Below are 25,889 nucleotides of genomic sequence, written 5' to 3'. Positions count from 1 at the left end.
TAAGTTACTATTAAGATCACATATATTCTGTAAACATTTTTTTCAGATCTATTTCTAGTCATAAGAGGCTTATGATCATAGTAATGTGTTTCTATTGATTCCTGTTTCTGTCCAGGTCCAGTGACGGAAGTGAAGACCGATATTTACGTCACAAGTTTTGGCCCTGTTTCCGACGTGGAGATGGTGAGTGCTCTGAGATGTTAATGATTATGTGTGAACAGGTTGGATTTGTGTGTGTACATGTATGTGTGCACGAGCAGCTGTTATATAAGGTGTCATATCCGTCCACAGAGATATTATTAAACTAAATAATTCAGGCAGCTTGCCATTTAGATCAATGCAAGGTGCTGTTATCTGCTTAGTCAGAGTGAATCAAGTACAGTGTGGTAGAGATTCAAAACAAAACACAAAAGTGATTGAGTCAACAATTTTGGCAGGGATTTTCCCCTGAGAGGATTGTGAGGTTTAGCACCTCGCAAAAGAGCATAACAGTGCTAAATGTGACCACAAATAGTGTTCAGCTCAGATTGGAACCTACAATATTAAAACCAGCAAAAATAATGCATTAAAAAGCATTCATAGCGCATTCCACTTCCGTGATGTTCCTTTTTAGGTGGTTTCTCTAGTATGATTTGATTGGCTCTTTCGCAGTCCACATGTTGATTACATTAGGGGAAAAGAAAAAAGTTGTTTCAGAAGTGTAGAAAGTTTGTTTTTTGTTGTAGAATCATGAAAATTAAAGGGAAAAGTTTTTAAACAAGGGAATTCTTTCGTGGATGAATTTGATGAGAAATGCTTTAGTTCATATTGACACCTTTGACTTTTGATTGGATACTTTAGTATTTTGGCAAATCTGCAGTTTGAAAATTTTATTTCTCTGAAAAGTAAATTTTATGTTTTAAAGAGTTGCAGGGGAATTTCTTTCAAATAATTTTTTTCATGGATGAATTTGTTGAGAAATGCTTCAGTTCGTATTAAGACCGTTGACTTTTGATTGCATATTTGATTCTATGTCTATGTTCGAATTTGCACAGTTTGAGGCATTTCTTTAAAAAGTAAATATGGATTGTTTTGATTTTATGTTGTTTTTAAGGGTTAAAGGTTTTTTTTTTACAAGGAAATTCTTTTTTGGATGAATTTGCTGAAAAATGCTTTAGTTCATATTGACACCTTTTGACTTTTGATTGGATAATTTGGTATTGTGGCAAATCTGCACAGTTTGAGATAGGGATGCACCGATACCAAGCTCATGTGCTTGTACTCGTACTCATAAAAATACCTCCGATACCAAAGACCGATACCTCACGTGACGTAACTGACAGAATTTTCCGTGCACAGAGACACTGGCGGCAGCAGCAGAAACAATGTCAGCCTCAGAGGTGTGGAAATACTTCAGAATTAATGATGACAACACACACATTGTGAATAGACTTTCCGATATTCGGTAATGTGATATATCATGAGAATGTATATGCACGATATTGTTATCATGGGCATTTCAAAATACCGTAAATAATAATTTATTACCAATTTTTTTTTTTTTTTTAATGCATTAAAAAATACTTTCCCCATCAATCGTATAAAATGCACAACACCGCTGTATTCTGCGTCAAAAGGACACGCGCTCAGATGTAAACAAGCCCAAAGTACATGAGAAGCACATGGTGGAACGAGTGAAGGAGAAGCGCTGAATGAAAGTGCGCGTTCACTCTGTGACAGCAGAGGGCGCTGATGGAACAACAGAGTGCAATGGTTACCCCGGAAACCCCATAAACAAAGCAACTGCGCTAGTGAAGTTTTTAAAATGCCTCAAAAATATATTTTAATCTGGACCACAACATGCCCTAATGATTACAAATGTTCTGATTATTTGTTATTGTTCAGTAAACCTTAAAGACATACGGCTTCATTAGTTTACATGTTAATTCATTATTACCAAACTGACAATGAAAAATACTTCTAAAGTATTAATTATTCTTAGTTAGTGTTAATTTCTTTTTACTGTTTAATAACATTACTAAAATCAAAAGAATTTATTTAATGGACTTGAGATAAATCTAACAATGATCAGTTGTATTTCTTAACGAACATTAACAAAAACTGATACTTTCTGTAACAAATTTAGCTATTGCTCAATCTTAGTTAATGCATTGAATGAGACCTTATTGTAAAGTGTTTCCTGTTGTTCTTTATAGCCTAATTCTTTTGTTTGAAAATTTTTTTGTGTGTGTATTTTATTATTGTATTTAAACATTCAGAGTTATTTTTGTTTTTACAAAAAGAGTTCTTAAACCTGTTATACTGACAACACTTTTTTTTTTTGCAACTTATTTCAATATGATGATAATACCGTATACCGTGATAAAAGCTTCAGCAATTAATCGCAACATGAAAATTTGATACCGTCACATGCCTAGTTATGAAATGCATGCTTTCAATCACAATTCGTTATCGATTAGTGAAGGCGGGATAGGCGGAATCGCGCTTAATGACTCAGACCAGAAGCGCTCTCTCTTTCTTTCTTGCGCGTGATCCCATTTCTCTCAGACAGCGCGCGCTCAGTTCTCTTCGCGCCTGAATGGTCAAATGCACACATAGTTGTCAAAATGTCCATCGTGTGGAGTATCTCACGTAAATCCAGTCGGTTATGGCTTAAGTGGACGTAAACATTTGAGTGAAAACAGGATATGAGTCAGTATCCATGGATTCGGTCTTAAAGGGACCGTAGCCTATATTTCTCATTAATGTTAATAAAACAACAAAATATGTTAAATAAATGTATACATGATAAATAAAATGACTGTATCTGAAAAACAAGTTTATTTAATTTTGTATCTCTATAGTATTTGTTGTATTGTTTGTAATTTGTTTGTAAATTTATTTTATATAACAATTATATATATTGGTAATTAAGCCCTTTGAAGGTTATTGGACAATGTGAGATTTGTGTTTTAAGTTTGTGACAAGCTCAGAATTATTACTTTTTTCATTAGAGTAATAATAAAGCGGTCCTACATTCATTAGTCTCACTGTGTTGTGCTTGGAAAACTGCAACATCACCAAAAAAAAAAAAAAGAGAGAAAAAAAGAGAAATTAAATGTATAGGCATCGGTATCGGCGAGTACTAGAAAAAAGTATTGTTACTCCTACTCAGTCCTTAAAAAATGGTATCGGTGCATCCCTAGTTTGAGACATCGCTTGAAAATTTGATTTCTTTGAAAAGTAAATGGGTTCATTTTATGTTTTAAGGGTTACAGGGGAATTTCTTTTTTTTAGTAAATTCTTTCTTGAATGAATTTGATGAAAAACTCATATTGAGACCTTTGACTTTTGATTGCATATTTGATTGTATTTTGTTGAATCTGCATAGTTTGAGGCATTTCTTTAAAAAGTAAATAGGGATTATTTAGATTTTATGTTGTTTTTAAAGGTTTTGGGAATTTGTCAGGGGAACAGTTTGTCAGCATGAGGGGAAGTGTTTAAGTATCTAGACAAGTATCTTTTTGCAAGATTATGATGGATTTTTCTGTTGATTTTTACAGAATCTCTCTAAGGAGTAAGTCAGACTGATTTGCGTGCAGTTTTGACTGCTCTATATTTGTGCTTTTTTCCAGGAGTACACCATGGATGTGTTCTTCCGCCAGACGTGGGTGGATAGGCGGTTGAAATATGACGGCCCAGTGGAGATCCTCAGGCTAAATAACCTGATGGTGACCAAAGTCTGGACCCCTGACACGTTCTTCCGGAATGGCAAAAGATCAGTGGCTCACAACATGACGGCGCCCAATAGACTTTTCCGAATCATGAAGAATGGCACCATCCTGTACACTATGAGGTACCGCATGCATCTGTCCAGTCCTGAGTCCGATTTACGCTGAAAATACTTTGGCAGGCTGTGTTTGCTCGTGGGTGACTGTCATTTTGCCAAGTAGGATGTGTTCCTGGATCATCTTTTGTTGGTCCTGCAACAGCATTTGTGTTCAGTGAAAAATAGCAGGTTGATATTAAAGTTGTTGAAGCCTCAATCCCGGCCCCTAAGGCTAACCCTACAATACTAGATGGTTGTTAGAGATGTTGTTCCATGTCTTACTTGGTGAAAGACCTTCATATGTGTTGGTGGACATTGCACCCTCACTATTTTAAACATTTTTATCTGTTTTTTTTTTTTTTCACAGATTAACAATAAGTGCAGAATGCCCGATGAGACTCGTCAATTTCCCGATGGATGGCCATTCCTGCCCTCTGAAGTTCGGCAGCTGTGAGGATTATTATATTATTATACTTTATATATGCTGATTTTTTTCATCCCACAAAACACTAAAGCATGATTTGAAACCACGGCAGTTTATGACATGTTGGAGGTTTGAAGAACATTACTTATGAACTGTTTCTTGAAGAGCACTGAAGTAATCCCTTCTTTAAAAATGGATTTCTCTCTCTCTTCACTGTCAGTTGACTAAACAATTCATACAGGGAAGAGAATGTTTTTTTTAAATTTGTGAGCAGAGACCCTATAAATCAGAATTGAAGTTCATCTACAGTATATGCTAGTGTACTCCAAAAAGACAGAAAATTTCAAAAAAAAAAAAAAAAAAAAGGGCAGGAAAAAGGATCAAAACTATTGATGATTTATCTTGCTTGTTTGTTATCTTGCATTGGTTCTTTTACTTTCGAATGCATTCTAGGATGAAAATTGGAGACGTCAGCATAAGAAAGGACACATATATACTGTATATATATATTTGTGTGTGTGTATATATATATATATATATATATATATATATATATATATATATATATATATATATATATATATATATATATATATATATATATATATATAATATTAGGGGTGTAATGGTACACAGAAGTGTACGCACCTCAGTTTTGGGGTCACGGTTTGGTACGATTGGTCAAAAAATGGTCACACTTTAGTTCAGGGTCCAATTCTCTAATTACTAACTATTAACTATGACTTTTGCCTCAGTAAACCCAATTACTGCTTATTAATAGCTAGTTTTATTAAAGGATTAGTTCACTTTAAAAATGAAAATTACCCCAAGCTTTTCTCACCCTCAAGCCATATACATAGGTGTATATGATTTTCTTCTTTCTGATGAACACAGTCGGAGTTAAATTAATAAACATCCTGACGCATCCAATGCTTATAATGGCAGTGAATCAGACCAGTGAGTATGAGCTGAAGAAAGTGCATCCATCCATCATAAACATACTCCACACGACTCTGGGTTAATAAAGGCCTTCTGAAGCGAAACTATGCGTTTGTGAAGTATGAAGCAGACCACCTTCCTTATTAAACTTATGAAGAAAGTGTAAAACTCACACAGTTAAAAACATTTATGCAACATCAGTTACACTTTTTTCGTAAGTTGAATAGGGAAGGCGGTCTAGCAGAAGCTAGATATTTTACTTTATAACTTGTTAAATATGGATATTTTTCTTAACAAATGCATCACTTCACTTCAGAAGGACTTTATTAACCCCCGGAGCTGTGTGGAGTATATTTCTAATGGATGGAAGCACTTTCTTGAGCTTCATACTCGTGACCCTAATTCACTGCCATTATAAATTTCGGACACATTCAGGATATTTATTAATATAACTCCGATTGTGTTCATCAGAAAGAAGTCATATACACATAGGATGGATTGAAGTAAAGCTTGGGCTAATTTTCATTTTAAAGTGAACTAATCCTTTAAGTTTAGGTATTGGGTAGGATTATAGGATGTAGAATTTGGTCATGCAAAATAAGACATTAATATCTGTTTTATAAGTACTAATAAACTGCCTATATCCTAGTAATATGCATGCTAATAAGCAACTAGTTAAAGGTACAGGTTGTAGGACCTGCCACTAGAGGGCGCACTACCAAAACAATAACAATCGTGTGGTTTGATGACGCTAAGAAGGCGCGTGGAATGATGGGATTTGTTGTCTTCTACCCAACCGATTTGCGCGAGTAGATTACATACAAAGTCAATGCAAAGACGCGATCAGACTATGGATCAAACGCGTCCTCGCGCGGGTCTAGAGACCCCGTGTTTGGCGTGTATGCCCCATAATACTAATCGTGTTGATCGTTATAATGGCATACGTTTTCTGTAAAGATACGAATCAAAACAACTCACTTGTCGAGTAAAACACAAGCGAGATCGGCATCTCTTTCTAGGTGAAGTTTGTCGCGAAGCTCTCTCCATCTAGAAAACACAGATATTGATCCTCGCTCTTTCTCTCCTCTTGTCCCAAACGCTTCTTGGGTCGTTTGGTTGGCCCGTACGCTTACGTTTACGGGAGCTGTCTTTGTCGACAGAACCAGCGGCAGATGGTAAACAGGAATTATGTTCCATAAATAAGTAACACAATCCACCATAAAACGTGCAAGTAAATAAGGAACTGCTTGAAGCAACTAGTGGTTTGATGGACGCTAGACACTACTTCCGCATTTGTCCACGACACTGTTGTCATGTGGTTTCTACGTCAGTAAAGGCGGTAACAAAGGGTAACTGACGTCATTGACAGGCGACTGCACTGCCCCGTGTCACTGTTTAGAATGGGAATTTTCTCATGATTTACAAGTAGTTGAAAACATTATCTGCGTCATATTTTGGGTTTCACATAGCTCAACTGGCAGAGCATTGCGATATATAACAGTATGCAATCATGTGATCATGCGATCGTGGGCTCAATCCCAGGGAACGCATGTGCTCATAAAGTGTATATGCACTATAAATCACTAAGGGTGGGGTGGGTGTAGTTGTTAATAATAAAAAAATTAATTTTGCTAAATGGAAATGGGAGAAATGGTATAAGAAGTCCACACACTGCATTTAAATGAACACGCATTTTGATTGGAAACGACGTTTATGACGACAGACGTAACACGGCACTGTCATTATTTTTACGCCAGCTAGGGGGCGCATGACTTTAGGTTGTAGTAAGGTGCTTGTAAAATGACCTATAGGGTGTCTAAAGTATAACTGAAAGGAAACAAATCCACAATGCTAGGTTTGTTTTATTTAATTTAATTTTTTAGCGGACAGTAGTGCAAATCAGTTTGTTCAAACTAGCGGCATTTAGTCCCCCCGAGGTAGCTGGCATAGTGCAGCCTCCTATAGTGTATTAAAGGTACAATATGTAAAATTTTTGCAGTAAAATATCCAAAAACCACTAGGCTAGTGTTATATATTTTGTCCAGCTGATTACAAACAATATCTCTAATGTTTTCAACTACTTGTAAATCATGAGAAAATTCCCATTCTAAACAGTGACACTGGGCAGTGCAGTCGCCTGTCAATGACGTCAGTTACCTTTGTTACCGCCTTTACTGACGTGGAAACCACATGACAACAGTGCCGTGGACAAATGAGGAAGTAGTGTCTAGCGTCCAATAAACCACAAGCTTGCTTCAAGCAGTTCCTTATTTACTTCTTGCACGTTTTATGGTGGATTGTGTTACTTATTTATGGAACATAATTACTGTTTACCATCTGCCGCTGGTTCTGTCGACAAGGACAGCTCCCGTAAACTCATGACCGGAAAAGCGGAAGCGGCGCCGGCGACTGTGTCATAATAAAAGTCCCGCTGCTCGTGAGGCGTGTGTTGATCAATCGCTCCAGCTCCTCGTTCAGCTCCCGCAACACTCGGTCCTGCTCTGCTTCATACTACAGTAACGTTAATAATCGCATCCACGAACATGAGTTCTTCCAGACTCCAATCCCTATTCTTTTGCACCGTCCGTTGAAATGTAGACCACATGTCCCAAGTTTCCGCTCTAAAACTTGGCGTCATCAAACTACGCCTTTGTTTTGAATAGGCTTCTAGCGACCTCTAGCGGAAAAAAAATATCACAAATTGTACCTTTTAAGCACTGAGCAGTAAACAGAATGCATTTTTGCATAGGTCATACTTTTTTGCAGTGCTGATAAAAAACAAAAGGTATTTGGTCACAATCAGCTACAAAACTGAAAAGCATCTTGTGTTATGCAAGTACAAAAATAAAACTAGTGCATTAGGAGTGTTACAATTTGCTCCACTTAAACTATATTTAAACATTCAAGGCTGTTCTTCTTCTGCTCTTTTTTCGGTTGTGGCGGTTAGCGAACAGGGCTATATTACCGCACGTGCCCCCTTCTGGATTGGAGCATGGAATGCCCGTGACTGACTGTATTCATCGTCTGATTGTATGCACCGAACTGTGACGTCCGTACTGTACAGTTCCAGACGAATACATGTACCATTACACCCCTAAAATAAATATATATATATATACAGACAGACAGACAGTACACATAAGCTACAAGCTTAATTTAAGCCCAATACCTTAGAGATCTGAAAAAAAACAACTCTTCTCCTCAAGGAGAACTTACTTTTCCCTCCGAGAGTGTAAATACAGACTTAGTTCAGATTCTAAAAACTGAACAAAGAATCTCCATATCAGCAAGACTGTTCACGACAGTCGGTCAGCAAAAATGAAAACGAAAACATGAAAAAAAAAAAAGAAAAAAAAAAATCGGATAAAAGAAAGAGAAATCTGAAAAGAAGGCCTAATCTCAAATGGGAATATGTGGCAGGTGGGTAGGGCTCTTTTATGGAGACTGCTGGAAGATCTGGAGATAAAATCAGTCCAGAGAGCTCCTGCTGGCGCATTGTGACATTGTGATGGAGGACGATCTCGATGTTTTGGTTTTTTAGAGGTGGCTGTGCTAATGTGCTGACGGATATCTCGCACTCTCTGCTTTGTCTTCTTATACATCTTCCTGTCCTTTCTCTGGGCCTGAGGGGAAGCATCTAGACAGAGAGCTGTTCGTCCCCTGTAGAGCCAAGAAGGTCACCACAGCTTTCCCTCCTGCCCCAGGACAGCGCAGACCTATAACAGCTCTCGTTTTCATTTTACGCTCTTTCCTTTGCACTCTGATACAGTTTTCTGCCCCTCTCTCATGTCATGTCATGTCATTCTCTTCTGTATTCATTTATTAGAGATGTTTGCTAGGGTTACTCTCACTCATAGTTAGGGTTAGTGATTTTTACTAAACTTCATTTTGTAATTCATCATACACTGTAAGCCTGCAATATTAATATAAATAAAACCGTAATTGCATTATGGCTTTGTGCGATTATCAAATTGCAAAGGCTGTGATTTAATTAAATAAATACATATGGACTGCATGTTTCAGAATGAAGCGCGACACTGTGTATATTTACACGCCAGCAGCTGATGATCCAGTGTTTTATAGATGCAATAGGTGATTCTCTACAGAATTTTTTTTTTTGTTATACTGGTGAAAGTCTCCTCAAATCCTGATATCAATTACTATGTTAACGGTCTAAATGGATTTTTAATAAATATTTGTTGTCTGTGAAAGTCGCAAGACCATAAAATGTTAATCCAATTATTATATTCGGTCCGAATGAAATATGATGTCCTACCTGCCTGTCAGCATATGTTTTTACATACCCTCATGCACGCTGTTCACGCAGACATCACACATCATCAGCGCATTTTATGCTATGCAGAGTTTATGTAGACAGATGTCAGTCACAGAGCACCGCAAACAAACAGCAGCCACATTTTACAGTTCCTACCGCATCAAAACAATGAGCTTATGCTGCGTTCATACCATAACTACTGTAATTAAGAGATGACAACCCGTGACATTCTAACCAGAGCTGCTCAAGTCATCAGACTCGGAATTATGCGTTTTCAAGTCAACAGTATCAACACCAAAATGCATCTGCAGCAGTCAGGTACAAGCTCTCTAAGTTGTTTACGTTCATTATTAATGTATTGTGCTTTGAGACATGAGGTAGTTTAGCGCTGAAAGCAGCTTTGCAGAGAGCAGCTGTGTGTGTGCTAGGCATGTGACGGTATCAAATTTTCATGTTGCGATTAATTGATGAAGCTTTTATCACGGTATACGGTATTATCACGGTATTAAAATAAGTTGCAAAACCAATTTTGTCATAGTTTAACAGGTTTAAGAACTCTTTTTGTAATAAAACAACTCTGACTGAAATTTCCAAACAGATTAAAATGCAAAAGAATTAGGCTATAAAGAACAACAGATAACACTTTACTCTATTTAATGCATTAACTAAGATTGAGCAATAGCTACATATGTTACAGAAAGTGTTATTTTTTGTTAATGTTAGTTTAGAAACACAACTGATCATTGTTAGTTTTATCTCAGGTCCATTAAATAAGTTATTTTGATTTTAGTAATGTTATTAAATAGTAACTAAGAAATTAACATTAATTAATAATAATTAATACTTTATTATTAGTATTATTTAGTATTTTTGTTGTCAGTTTAGTGATAATGAATTAACATATTAACTAATGAAGCTGTATGTTTTCAAAGTTTTACTGAACAATAACAAATAATCAGAACATTTCTAATCATTAGGGCATTTTGTAATCCAGATTAAAATATAAAAATGTTTAGGTTTGAAAATAAATATCCTTTTAAGTCTTTTTTTTAAGTATTCAGTATTTGGTGCTGTGATGAACAACACTGAGATTACAAAAAAATGAATGGCTGTTTGAAGCATTTTAAAAACTTAACTAGCGCAGTTACTTTGTTTGCACGGTTTCCGTGGTAACTGCTGCACGCTGCTGTTCCATCAGCGCCCTCTGCTGTCAGAGAGTGAACGCGCACTTTCATTCAGCTCGTCACCTTCACTCGTTCCGCCATGTGCTTCTCGTGCACGTTGGGATTGTTTACATCTGAGCGCGTGTCCTTTTGACGCAGAATACAGCGCTGTTGTGCATTTTATACGATTGATGGGTAAAGTATTCTTAATTGCCTTATAAAAAATTAATAATTGGTAATAAATTATTATTTACGGTATTCTAAAGTGCAGACGATTACAATATCCTGCATATTCATTATCGCGATTTATCGCATTACTGAATATCGGCACAAATCTAGTGTGTGCATTCATGTGTTTTGGAGGAGGCGTGGCTTTGGATGGCAATTTGCAGGGAGGGTGGGATCGTATGCTTTCAATGCTAGCAGGCTAACGTTAGCATTTCCCAGATCACCTACTGCAAATTTAAGTGTCTCACATTGGCTCAGTTTGCAGTAAATGATGTTGCACTCATCTCTGTATCTGCTCTGAGTTTCGGTTGCTTATGCATAAATAAAAGCTTGATGGTTTAACGTTGGAAAATGAAGAAATTAAGACAGACATAAATATTAGTATTGCAATGCTACAGTTATACTGTACAATAAAATTACTTTTATTATATTATTTTTCTTAAATGCTCATTTTTTATTTACAGTGAAATATTACAATAATAATATTTCTTTTTTGTTTTATATTTTAATTGAGTAATAAATTTAATAAAAAGTTAAAAAGATAATTTTTTTACAGTGGATTATTATAATTATTTTGTCATATCGATATATAGTCACAAACTTTTTGACCGAATTGTGCAGACCAGTGCGGTTGTGCTAGGGGTGACCCGATTTCATGTTCCAGCTTAAGGACCTTTGCCGTCACCATCCACCTCTCTCCCAGTTTGCTTCCTGTCGATTATCTATACTGTCCTATCTCAATAAAGACAAAAATGCCAAAAATAAAATATTTAAAAATAAAAATAAAAATCACAAGTAGATATTTTCCCCAAATAGTGCATGCCTACTCCACAATTGTAGCTCTAGACATAAATGATTCTTCACATCAAGTGTTTTGTTGAGAAGTGGGCTGTTATCTTACTAAACAGTCACATTTATGCGCGACCAACTTGAACTCAAGCAAAACTCCCAACTGCTCTTATTCCTATTGGGAAATGACTGGATTTTGCTCTAAAAATTTTGGTAAATATGACCGTACCTTGAGAAACTACATTGCAATGTACAAAACATCTTAGTTTTGCACATTGATCACTTTAGAATCCACTTAACAACACCCTGACAACCAGCCAAAAAACATAAGAGTTGTAACAGGAACTTTTGCGCAGGCAGAAAACATCAGAACATCAGAAAACGTAGTTTGTAATTAAACTCATGTTGTACTGATATGTCTTTCTCTCCCACTGGTTCGTTCACTTCCCCTTGATAAATTCAGTCATGCCCAGCGTGACTTTGGATCAAAACGCGTTCAGTCTCTCTGTCCCCTCTCTTTTTTCTCTTGCGCTTTCTCTTTCTATTTTCATGGGGTTGTTGGTGGGTGTCTTGGAAGCTCTTCCTCTGCTCTGTTTCCCAGCGTGTGGGGGTTCAGAAACAGAAATGGAGAAAGAGACAGTGAGGAGGAGAGAAAAAAAAGAGAATTAAGGAAGATCGAGAGAGATGATGATGATGATCTCAAAGGAGGACAGGAGCGCAGGGAGCGTGCCGACGGACTTCTGGATGAGCAGTCAGTCTCTACTCCGTTTGATGTATGGATTTCTCCTCCATAAATGAAATCTGTCTGATTCTGAGCAGGAAAACATCTCAGCGGATCACCATTCTGTGATTTCTGTGTCTGGATGATTGTTCTGCTTGGCTCGGATTTGAGATTGGCACGCACAGTGGAGGAAGTGGGCAGCAGTGAGGAAAGATCAGTGTCGTAGCGGCGACCATTTGACCCTAAGCTTGAGGACTAATACACACGGTTCCATGCGTAGGCATATCCAGAGGAAGATTTCATTGCTCATAGATTGCTCTTTCAAAGCTCAGGAGACCTAGTGAAGTTCTCAGATATGTTTAATTGAAGTATTAACTCCTCTATTTCCTTGGGTGAAATAAATTGTTGTGAAATTAGATCAGAAATGTTTGTTCTTCTGATCGGCAAATCGAAGGAGTTTTTGACATCCTGCAGGAAAGGAACATCACTCATGCTTTAATATCTCAATTGTTTCTCAGAGCAGAAATGAAATTAAATGGAGGTGCTAATGAAAACCCGCAAACATTTCTCTTGACAAATGAAAGCAGGGTAACACTTTTTACAGTAAGGTTAATTAGTTACTGTAACAGTAGTTAACTACATTCGTTAACATGAACTAATAATGAACTGCACTTGTACAGCATTTATTATTCTTTGTTAATGTTAATTTCAACATTTACTAATTCATTATTAAAATCTTTTTAACATTAGTTAATGCACTGTGAACTAACATGAACAAACAAAGAACAACTGTATTTTCATTAACTAATGATAACGAATTTTAGTTCATGTTAGTTAATACTTTAACTAATGTTTAACTAATGAACCTTATTGTAAAGTGTTACCATTAATAAATACTTTAACAAAGTAATTTAAATTTTTTAAATTGATAAACAATAAAACAGATTTAAGGGAATAAATAAGAATGATATAAGAATTTCTAGGTCTAATTATACCCTATAGTTGTGAAGTAGTCCATATAAACTCTGCACAAATAATATTTTATTTAAAAATATGCACACATTCACTCTTGATTGTCTAATATGTCAAAAATGTAAAAAAAATAAATAAAAAAAAAAAAAGTCTCGTCTCGTCACATTCAGTTATGAATGGCATCATTTTGATAGCATATTTTCAATTCAAAATGGAGAAATTCCATAAAAAAGTTAAGTAGTTTGCATCACATTATGTTACTGTGGGTCATTAAACATATCCATCGTAAAACAGTTGTCAAATATTAAATGTTTAGCTATTTATATCTTACCACGCACAGCATGGTTGGAATTGACACTCTTCTTCAGTAAATCGTAAGCCCTGCCTTCTTTGATCTGACTGGCCATTATTTTGACATTGACGAGTGCTGTTAGACCGCTGAGGCATATCAGCCTAAAAATGGAACTTTTTAAACTGTCTGTCATCCTAACAACAAACAGAGTAGGGTGTAATGGAGAGCAGCATTAATAAATATCAAATATTGGGGGGACAATTTAGCCATTTCCAATTATTGGGGGGACTTGTCCCCCTCAATGCCTATGGTGGTTACGGCCCTGGCTCCTTGTTAGTTAAAGCATTAACTAATGTGACCTTATTTAAGTGTAAGTGTTGCTTAAACCTGTAATCTCACATCTCCACTAGAACAGCAATCTCACCAATGTCTCAAACCGTGCTAAGATTTGTCAAAGCTACCAAAATTTCAGATCATAAAACTCAATATGAGCCATTTTTTCCCCCTGTGAGCTGCAGTTTCCAACAGTATGCCAACAATTGCCTCATTTGTTTCCATTTTAACCTAAGGCCTTTTTTCTCTGGAGGAAAATCTGAGCATCAGGAGTCTCCATTTACTGACTGTTTAATCTCATTTCTGTCTTTTTCATTTCCACCGGGATACACACAGATATGGTCTGATTGTTAGGGCTATGCACACACACACATTCCTTCTGTTCTTGTTATGATGGTCCTCTTTTGTTTATCAGATGCCTATCCAAAAACTGAGATGATCTACACCTGGACCAAAGGCCCGCAGCATTCTGTGGAGGTCCCACCTGAGTCGTCCAGCCTGGTCCAGTATGACCTGATCGGACAGACCGTGTCAAGCGAGACTGTAAAATCCATCACAGGTACATGCACATAACACACTATCACAATGACAGCAACTATTTATTTATTTTATGGAAGCTTGTTTCTGCCACTAAAATAAAAAATAAAAAAGTAATTGCTACTTTTAAATCACAATTCTGATTTTTTTCTCAGAATTGCTTGATATAAACCTGCAATTGTGAATTATAAAGTCAGAATTGTGTGATATAAACTTGCAATTGCGAATTATAAAATCAGAATTGCGTGATATTATGGGCCCTATCATATACCCGGCGCAATGTGGCGCCAGGCACAACGCAAGTGTTCTTTTTTCTAGATTCAGCCCGACGCAGTTATCATGTTCACGTCCTGTGCCACATTGTTTAAATAGCAAATATATTTGCCACCATTTGTGTGCCCATAGGTGTGCTGGTCTGAAAACGAGGTGTGTGTTGGTGCATTACTAATTTGAGGCAACTGAATAAGACTGCGCCAGTGACCATCAGAAACCTGGTTTAAAGTCAATGGCGCAATATTTGTTTGTCACAGGGAAGTGCAGCAGAAATGTAAATAGCGAATCCGCCATGGCGCGAGCGCAACTGGCTTTTAAAGGGAATGGGAGACGAGACTCTGGTTGGATTATTGCGCATTATTCCCAAAACACACCCATTACTCATTAAGAGAATAGTGACATCCCTTTTAGACAATGCACCGGGCACACCTACCATTTTTCCCGTCCTTAAACTAGCAAAAGTAGATTCGGACACACCCTAAGTGCACTTGTGCTGTGCGCTTTAGACCATGTGCATAGATCATTAAAATCAGGCCCAAAATGTGCAATTACGAGTTATACAGTCAGAATTGGTGATATAAAGTCGCAATTGCAAATTATAATGTCAGAATTACGTGATATAAAGTCACAATTGCGAGTTATAAAGTCAGAATTACGTGATATAAAGTCGCAATTGCGAGTTATAAAGTCAGAATTACGTGATATAAAGTCACAATTGCGAGTTATAAAGTCAGAATTACGTGATATAAAGTCGCAATTGCGAGTTATAAAGTCAGAATTACGTGATATAAAGTCGCAATTGCGAGTTATAAAGTCAGAATTACATGATATAAAGTCGCAGTTGCGAGTTATAAAGTCAGAATTACGTGATATAAAGTCGCAATTGCGAGTTATAAAGTCAGAATTACGTGATATAAAGTCGCAATTGTGAGTTATAAAGTCAGAATTACATGATATAAAGTCGCAATTGCGAGTTATAAAGTCAGAATTATGTGATATAAAGTCGCAGTTGCAAGATATAAAGTCAGAATTGTGAGATATAAATCACAATTGTGAGTTATGAAGTCAGAATTCCTTGATATAAAGTGAGATATAAATTCGCAATTCTGACTTTTTTCCTCAGATTTGTGAGGTTATATTTTGAAATTTTCGACTTTGTAATGCAATTGCAAATTATAAAGTCATAATTGTGAGATATAAAGTCAGAAATTGTGAGAAATGAACTCGCAATTCTGAGAAAACATTTTTTCCCCTCAGAATTGGACTTTATAACTTAATTTTTATCTCAGAATTCCGAGAAATGAAGTCAGAATTGCATGTTTATATTTCACAATTCTGACTTTATAACTTGCAATTGTGAGATAAAAAGTCGCAATTATCCTTTTTGTTTTTTTGTTTTTTATTCCGTGGTGGAAAACAAGCTTCCATAGTATATACTACCATCCAAACGTTTGCGGTCAGTACGATTTTTTTAATTGTATTTGAAAGAGGTCTCTTATTTTCACCAAGGCTGCATTTATTGGATAAAAAATACAGTTAAAACTGTAATATTGTGAAATATTATTACAATTTATTTAAATATATTTAAAGCTGCTGTCTGTTTTTTGGTTAAAAATGATCCAAAATAAATTTTTGAGCAAGTACATAACCAGCCAGTATTCAAAACTATCTCCTTACCTTAGCTCGATTCACAACAGTAAGCTTGTAATAATGTTTTATAATAAATCGATACTGGTGGATTTCCGCGGGAAAATTTGAACATGCAGCCGTTCGTCTTTGCGTCATTACGTCACGTCTGTAAACAGAAAGAAAGGAGTCCCAGCATAGGATGCTGCTGGTAGCAGATCATTTATAGCCTGTTCTCACAGCAGCTGAAATAATTAAATTTATCATTTTGATGGTGGATTGTAATCCAGAAAGATCCAAATGACAATCATCAGTGACAACTGGAGATTCAGCCGTAGTCAAAAGCAAAAGACTTCGGACTGTCGAGTGGATACAGAAATTGAAATCTACAGGTAACGCTAATACACATAGTCATGCAATGCTGATGTTGTTAACATTAACAATTTGAGAACAATGTATAACAACAATAATAATTTGCACGGTTTGATGCGAAATGAGCTAAGCGATCGTTAGATTTTATCATCATTGGCAGCGCGATTTATTGTAGGCCTAATGCTTTTTCCCTCAAAAGTGACATTCCGCATATAACTGCAATTGCAGAGATGGCGAGTAAGATTGAAATCTTACAGACAGCAGCTTTAAAAATTTAATTTATTCCTATGAATTTTCATCATCATTACTCCAGTCTTCATTGTCACATGATCCTTCAGAAATCATTCTGATATGCTGATCTGCTGCTCAAGAAACATTTTGTATTATTTTCAATGTTGAAAACAATTGTGCTGCTGTCTTCACTGCCACTTTTGATCAGTTTATCCTTGCTGAATAAAAGTTTAAATGTATTTCAAAAAAATCGTACTGACCACAAACCTTTGAACGGTGGTGTAGTTCTTGCAAAGCAGCATGTATTGAGGTCTAAACCCCATTGAAGATAGAAAAATCTATTCATTGTTGGGTTTTTTAATCTTTATTTAATATACAAAGCCAGGGCATTTTGACAATTGCTTGGTTTCCATTTACTGTATTTTGGTAAATTGTCAACAAAATGACTAGTTGTTGTAAACTTTGTGCTTGTTACTCTTAATAGCGACTATATGTGAAACAACAGTATTTAACTGACACAGAAAAAAACTAAACTTACCTAAATGTCTATCCTTGTGCTGCGGTGCAAGAACTGCTATTTCTTTCTGGAAATGCACATCTAGTTTTAATTATACTTAATTATACTGCTCACTATAATGGAAGAATTGCATTTTAAACATTGAGCCGCTGCAGATTTTATGCTGTTACAGTTTATCCTGTGCGTTCATCCACCAAAAGTTAGTGGGTCTGAATAAATATTTTTTAAAAGCTGGTCTGTGTCCGAGTCACCTGATCAAGGGATATGGAGAATATTTGATAGTGACATAAGCTAGATTAAGTGAAAAACAATTCTACTTAATGCCACATGGCCTAATGTCAGCTTAAACGTAAAGGTCACCGTGAGCTCTTTCAGAACGGCTTGGTTTTTTAGAGCAACCGTGCGTCTCACTTAAACAGAAGTGGGGAAAAACAATGCCATTTGTTTATTTAATGATTACATCAAAATTACATAAGAGATTTGGAGCATTCAGCATGCGTTTTGATGACTGGAGCTCTGGTTCCCAATATGGCTGCAAGCCTCATTCTGTTAAAATAAGATGAATCTGCCAGCGCAGCTTAACAGCCAGAAAACTATGCTGTTCAGCCAAAATAAGTCTACCGTGGTGACAGACTGTCATTCTGACCTTGTTCCTATGCGTGTTCGCTTTCAGGCTTATAAGGCACTTCCTGTTTCTGTTTCTCTGCTCTTTCAGGTGAATATGTGGTAATGACGGTCTACTTCCACTTGAAACGGAAAATGGGCTACTTCATGATTCAGACGTACATCCCCTGCATCATGACTGTAATCCTTTCCCAAGTGTCTTTCTGGATAAATAAGGAATCCGTACCCGCCAGAACTGTCTTTGGTATGTGTTACTCTCAAATCTTCTGCACTGTTTCCCCCCTTTGAGCCACCAAAACCATTTTCATGCAAATATGGAGAAGAGAGCTGTTTCCTTCTGTCATATCTCCTTCCCTCCCTCTATCCATTTATCATTTTTTTATACTTCTCTTCCTTTTTATTCTGCTATACTTAATGCTGGGTTAAATTCTTTTTTTAACCTCAGGTAAAAGCCACTTTTGAAAGTGGGTTAGCGTTACTTTCCACCCAGATTGCAGTGCTAAGGATATATACAATGTGAAGTTGTACAGTGCTAGAAATGCAACATTAAATTGTCTAGCGAATGATGACCAAACTGCGTTAAAGCTGGTGTCATTAAATATTCATGCATTTTGTGCAGTTAGTCACAGAAACTTTCATGCGGAGGTTAGAAATTTCAGACACTTTTTTTGTCTTATTGCATTTTCTGTTTTATGTACAACATTTGACTTCTTTTTTGTGAAGAAGTAATACAAAAGTGACAGGAAAGACATTTATAATGTCACAAAAGATTTCAAATAAAGGCTGTTCTTTTAAACTACCTTTAAACTATATTATGGATCACAGCAGATTTCAACATTGATAATAATCAGAAATGTTTCTTAAGCAGCAAATCAGCATATTAGAAAAAGTTCTGAATTGAGTAACGAGGCTGAAAATTCAGCATTGATCACAGGATTAAATTACATTTTAATACATATTCACATAGAAAACAGTTATTTTAAATCTATCTATCTATCTATCTATCTATCTATCTATCTATCTATCTATCTATCTATCTATCTATCTATCTATCTATCTATCTATCTATCTATCTATCTATCTATCTATCTATCTATCTATCTATCTATCTATCTATCTATCTATCTATCTATCTATCTATCTATCTATCTATCTATCTATCTATCTATCTATCTATCTATCTATCTATCTATCTATCTATCTATCTATCTATCTATCTATCTATCTATCTAGACCCATTCATCCATCCATCCAGATCTATCTATCTATCTATCTATCTATCTATCTATCTATCTATCTATCTATCTATCTATCTATCTATCTATCTATCTATCTATCTATCTATCTATCTATCTATCTATCTATCTATCTATCTATCTATCTATCTATCTATCTATCTATCTATCTATCTATCTATCTATCTATCTATCTATCTATCTATCTATCTATCTATCTATCTATCTATCTATCTATCTATCTATCTATCTATCTATCTATCTATCTATCTATCTAATCTATCTATCTGGTGTTTTCTGTTTGTGTTAAAGTGTTAGTTTGGTTTGGCTTCAGTCCTGATCCATTTATAATGCTGTGAGGCATCACAAACTAACGTGTCACGAAGTGTATTGTATCATTAAGTAATTGGCGATACCCAGTACTATGAAAATGAGAGTTTGGTTTCTGTGTGTGTTGCAGGATCAAGTGAACGCAAAATGTGAGCGAGTGTACGCTTGTTAAATTTTTTCATGAGTTCACTTGCCTTAATAGTTAGGAGGCTCAATCTGCTCAGCTCAAGCTCTGAGCTAAACCCTATCTCTCCTCCTTGCATCCACAATAGGAAGAGAAAAAATGGAATATAGGAGGAGAAGGGTAGGTGAAGGGATTCTGGAAGAATTTTCAGTTAAAGGGTCCTTGATTATGATTTCATTTTTTTTTTATTTAGTTAGTGTGTAATGTTACTGTTTGAGCATAAACAACATCTGCAAAGTTACAATGCTCAAAGTTCAATGGAAGGGTGAGATTGCCTTTTTAAGGACTACAACAAACGGCTGGTAGGGATTACAACAAGCTTTTTCCTGGGTTGGTGACATCACAAACCCTAAATTTACATAAACCCCGCCCCCGAGAACACACAACAAAGGGTGTGAGGCCATGTTGGGCTGCTTTAGAGAAGAGGAAGAGTTGTTGTAGTAGAGTGTTGTCGCAATGCTGTTATTTTACACCAGACTGCTTCACAATCAAGGGTCAATTCAATGCTGGATTTGCACAAAAGATGAACATGACGGCACATGCTAGTCGATGAGTTGAATCAACTCCACAGCAACTACATAAATTTATCCACTAACCATTCAGAAACGTCCAGTTTCATTCTAAAAGTTGTAACTTCTTCCTGAGTCTCTCCATCAGTGTCGACTCCGGTTTGAACAATGTAAGGCTGAACACCGTTACTGACAATCCTCATTTTGTCTGCGTGAGATTCTCCACCTTTGTTGTTGTTGAGCAACCGAAGCACGAGCTGTTTTATCTCCGCCCTCTTCTGGAAACAGGGCCAGGAGCAGCAGCTCATTTGCATTTAAAGGGATGCACACAAAAATTGCGTGTTTTTGCTCACACCCAAATAGGGGCAAATTTGATAAGCTATAATAGATGATCTGTGGGGTATTGGGTGAAACTTCACAGACACATTCTGGGGACACCAGAGACTTATATTACATCTTGTGAAAAGGGGCATAGGTCCTCTTTAAGATGTTGATTAATTTATGTACACTGGAAAAAAAAAAATGGTGTAAGACACTTCTCATCATACTTACAAATAATTACAAAGAATTGGTAAGTAACACTGGATTAAACAAAAAATGTTTATAGTATTGCCTTGTAAAATCGCCACCTTGGAATTATAAGGTTCTATCTACATTCTGAGCAGTTTTGAGATATTAAGCTTCAAAGTTTTTGCATTCCATACTCCTTTGTAAATAGAACCTTTTTTTATCTAAAAAAAATCCTAAAATGTACACAACTTTCAAAAAAAATCACATAATGCAAATAAGTTCACAGAATAAGAATATGTGAAAAACTCGATTTTGACAAAAAATTAAATAGAACCTTATAATTCCAAAGTAATGAAATGCTCTTGAATAATCTTTGTCAGTCAAAAATAATTTTTCACAGTGTAATTGTTTGCTTTATTTATTATACAAATAATCATTAATTCAGTATTAGTACACTCTAAAAAAAAATGTGTTAGTAAATCCAGCAGAATTTAAAGATCAAAAAAAAAGTGCAATATTATGTTAGATTTTTGTGAGAAACAGATTTGCCACATTCACAATACACACGAGAATGCCTTTGTTTGAATACAGTCAAAAGTACGGCACAAACCGAAAGAGATGTTGTCGTGTGTATCGTGAATGTGTGGAGTTTTACACTACTAGTCTTTTCTTCCCACTAAACTTTCCCGTTCCATTGGCAGACATCGCTTTAGCACCATGTGCTCTAACAGTCCTGAACGCCTTTATGTTCTGCCTGTGACCTTATCTGTCGGCTGCAAACACGACAAAAACACATCTACAGTACATACACTGACACAAGCTCGTGCACGCACCTCCTGTTTCCTTCCACACTTCACCTGGGGCACTAGAGATGCTGAGAATAGCACGCTCTCATTCTCCACTGGAAAAGTATAACAATGACCCACCTTCAGATGGCTACTAACAGAGCGGTGCGCTTGGACTCGGGCCAGAGGAGTGGATTTTCATGTCCTAGATGGAAGTGTGCTTAGTGAAGGGGTTTCTGGGTAATGACAGGGTGGGCTTTTGATGGCCAGCGCATGTACAGAATGGACACAGCAGGAGACCACAATGATCTGTTGTTTATCAGTTCTGGGATGGCTTCCATATTTCGCTTTCTCTATGGCTCTAGTGTATTTTGGAAAGGCTTCCTAATGGCTCAGTTACTGTTTTTTTTTTTTTTACTACCTTTGTCAGCACAATATAGTTTGAAATTAGTTTGGTATTGTTTAATAAAAGGATTTGTCTTGTTTTTTTTTGTCTACTTGGACCATTTAAGCTGTAAAAATGGGTCATTCAGTTATGAATACACATATACAGTATACTCATGTAGTGCGATATAGCAAATCTCAGCTCCCTGATTTTTTTATTGTGTTGCATAATGCATACTATATTATCACCCAGCTGTTTAAGGTTGGATATAGAAGTACATCCAACTCTATTTGCAGGTGAATCGTATATAGCAAATCTCAACTGATTGATTTTTTTTTTAGTAGAAAAGTGTAACTATAATCACCCAGATCTTCATACAAAGTTGTATATATAAGTAAGACCAACTTTATCCGCATACATACACTCATATAGGGTGATGTAGGCCTATACTATACTATATAGGCATGAATATATTAAGATAAGCATTAACATCATGATTCACTGTAAAGCTGAAACAATGTGTATTGTGTAAAATGCTATACAAATAAATTTGTCTTGACTTGAGTAGAACCATGAAGACATTAACATATGCACATATGCTAATAATATATTTGCATATCCATAACATATACAGTATTCAGCAACTTGTTTTGCTCAAATGAACAAAAGTGTTATGGAGGGCATCTACATTTGAAGAGTTTAGATGCAAAAATGTCTAAGTCCATCTGACATGTTTTCTTTTAAATGAGCATTTTTTTTATTTATTTTTTTTTATTTTTGCCAGGCATTTAGGTTCAGTAATGTCTCTTTAATGGCAATGAAAAAGTTGTCGGTTATTACTTTAGTTAATTGATTGGTATTTAACAAATTTTGCTGTCTTTTGCTGAAAAAAACAGCTAAGTCCATGCACGCTTTTTTTCACAAAAACCTCTAAGTCCACCTCTTTGGTTTAACAAGACATAGTAAAATGTCTGTTTCCCTTTCATGGGAACTGTCGACGCTACGTCATATGACGTTATGGGAACCCTCTGCGTGATTGTGTCGTGAAGCACTCTATATATATATTAATACAACAGTTCTGTCTGGTTCTCGAATCTGATTGGCTGATAGCCATGCGATATTTCAGTGATAACAGCACTCCTACTGCCTTTTCACCGTTTGTATCACTCTGCTTGAAGTGACCGTCATGGCGGCCGATCAAATCAACCGTAATTTTTACAAATACTACTTCTTGTACCACGAACTGTAGTTTTAATAGTTTTTTAGGCGAGAATGTAGTTGTTTAGACCTGAAATATGTGACTCATATTTAATAACAGCGCCTATTTTACAGTTTGTTTTGACGTTTTCGGAGATGCAAGCTTGAGTGCGTCAGCGGCCGTTCAGTGCTTCTGTAACCGCCGAGAACAGCTTCATCTCGGCCAGTGCCTCTGGGATTTGCCGCTGGCTCTTATAGTGGTTAAACACGAGACATAATTCAATTTGAGTACATAGAACGGGCAATCTTTGGTCTTATTAATCTATTATTTTTTCCGGAGCAAGTCGAATTGTGCTATATTAAATTTGATAATAATAAACGTTACATTACATCCTTATATAGTATATTGGCTACAACTAGACGGGACATATCAGACTCTTCTCCGCTCTTTAAATACGTAAAACATTAAACTTTATAAAGATATGTTTTTTTGAGTAAAGAAAACGCTTTACAATTTTTTTTTTCAAACATCAGATCTTTATTTACCTTTGCATTGCACAGAGGAGATGTCCAAACTGCGTGTGCACTTCATTCACGAGGTGAGGCGGATTAATGTGGCTTGATTGACAGTTTGAGGATCCAATGGAGTTAGGAGGTCACAAGCTCTTTAAAATCATTTTCATTCGTTAAATATTTGTAAAACCCACATACAAGCGTAAATGGTGACCTATTTTTATTTTTATTTTTTTTAATAACTAGTGCTTTATGTTTGACTGAACTGTACAATTGTGCTTATTTGTTGTTCAATAAATATTATTTTATATAAATATGTCCATTAAGTAATATGGATGAGTGGACATTACATTAATACGCCATTAGATGGCGGCAACACTTTACAGGAGAATGAGTCAGTGAAGCACAAGAGACTTTTAAATTGAAAGGAACTTTTGCAAAAGGAAGTTGTTTTAGCGCTGTGGTGCTATGGAAAATTCCCAAAGCTGTAAAAAAAGATCGCTTTCCTCAGCGGACATTCAAACGGACTTGTATAAAGGATATAATATTATGGACATCGACTTGAAGAATGAATGTAATACAATATACCAGACACAGATAACGTTAATAGCCTACTCTCTCTCTCTCTCTCTCTCTCTCTCTCTCTCTCTCTCTCTCTTTCTAATACTGTAGAAAATTCAATGTGTTTCAATGAAGCGACTCAACGTTCCTTCGTTACTAGTTCTAAAGTGACATTTTAGAGTTAGTAACGGAGGCTTGGTTCAACTGTCAAATTGAGATTTGAATCCATGGCGGAAGGAAGTAGTGCTGCACAAAAGAGGGTTTTAAAGACACTCCATTGTTGTTCTTATTTATTTACACACTCGTGCCGTCGAACTGTTGTATAAACGCAATATCATACTCGTAGCCGTGTGATATGGCTGTATATCAGCACGCTGTGATTACCTACAGACTAATCACAGCGTGCTGATATACAGCCATATCGCACGGCTATGAGTGTGATATTGCTCATATATACAATATTGTGACCGATTGGTCATATGACGTAGCGTCGACAGTTCCCATGAAAGGGAATGCCTCGCGTTACTTGTTTAACCCTGGTTCCCTGAATAAGGGAACGAGATGCTATGTCACGTTGCCGTACCCCCAGCATACCTGTGAGCCTCTTGCTTCAGCCATAATCCAGTAGCTAGCATTCTTTGTTCTGGGTATGCTTTATAGTTTCCTGGTCCGTGACGTCACCTACCTCTGATGTCTCGTCACGTTATTGGTTAGATACAAGAGTGCTTCACGACGCAATTATGCAGAGGGTTCCCATAACGTCATATGACGTAGCGTCTTGTTCCCTTACTAAGGGAACCAGGGTTACACAAGTAACCCGAGACGTTCTGTCATTGCCACTATAACGATGGCAAAGCATGATTAAAAACCTGTAGCTTGGCAATTGAAATCGGCTCATACGCACACGTCAATTATCTTAAAATCATATGATCCGATTTGCGTCTTGCAATTAGTTCTTGTGTGGACTTGGAGGCTTTTGCTGACAAAGGGAAGTGCCGTTTAGCGGTTTCTGGCAATTAATCTGTATTTCTGAATGGACTGATGCTTGGATTTAGTGGATTTGAAGCAAAAGTATTTGATGAATGTGCATACTATGTGTGAAGAGCATTCGCTCAATATCATTATCTCATTTTTGACAGAGGTGGCATTTAGTGGCTTTTGCATCTGAACTCTTCATTTAGTCTTAAAACTACAGTAAGAAAAGTGTTTTTTTTTTTTTTCGTGCAACATTTTAAAGGTACGTTATGTAACGTTTGGCCCTCTAGCGGTTAAAAAACAAACAAAACTGAAGAATATTATTTTGGTTGTGCTTAGGTTCTGCATGACTGTGCGGAGGAATATGGTTCTTTCTCATAACTAAAAAATGAGAGAGATAGCTTTACCCATTAATAGATGCGGCATTTCCTTGAAAATAAATTCCAGCACAGGTATTTGCTCAGTAACGATATTGAGCAAATGCTCTCCGCACGTTATATGCGTTCATTGAATACTTTCCCTTCAAATCCGCTAAATCCCAGCCTCAGCCCATTCAGAAAAAACGGTATGTTGGCAGAAA

General features: G+C 36.4%; 1 protein-coding gene across 1 annotated transcript in view; it reads left to right on the top strand.

Annotated features, from left to right (window-relative positions):
- gabra4 (gamma-aminobutyric acid type A receptor subunit alpha4) overlaps window positions 1-25,889 on the top strand; it is a 52,640-nt gene that overhangs the window by 7,517 nt on the left and 19,234 nt on the right. Inside the window, exons 3-7 of the mRNA XM_067383007.1 lie at window positions 116-183; window positions 3,615-3,835; window positions 4,176-4,258; window positions 14,361-14,504; window positions 18,217-18,369. Coding sequence (XP_067239108.1) covers window positions 116-183; window positions 3,615-3,835; window positions 4,176-4,258; window positions 14,361-14,504; window positions 18,217-18,369 — 669 coding nt within the window. The remainder of the gene's footprint in view (window positions 1-115; window positions 184-3,614; window positions 3,836-4,175; window positions 4,259-14,360; window positions 14,505-18,216; window positions 18,370-25,889) is intronic.

This window comes from Chanodichthys erythropterus, chromosome 1 (genome assembly GCF_024489055.1).
Source record: "Chanodichthys erythropterus isolate Z2021 chromosome 1, ASM2448905v1, whole genome shotgun sequence".
NCBI classification, from domain to species: domain Eukaryota; kingdom Metazoa; phylum Chordata; class Actinopteri; order Cypriniformes; family Xenocyprididae; genus Chanodichthys; species Chanodichthys erythropterus.
The sequence above is the reverse complement of the archived record's forward strand: the minus strand, read 5'-3'. Positions and strand labels throughout refer to the sequence as shown.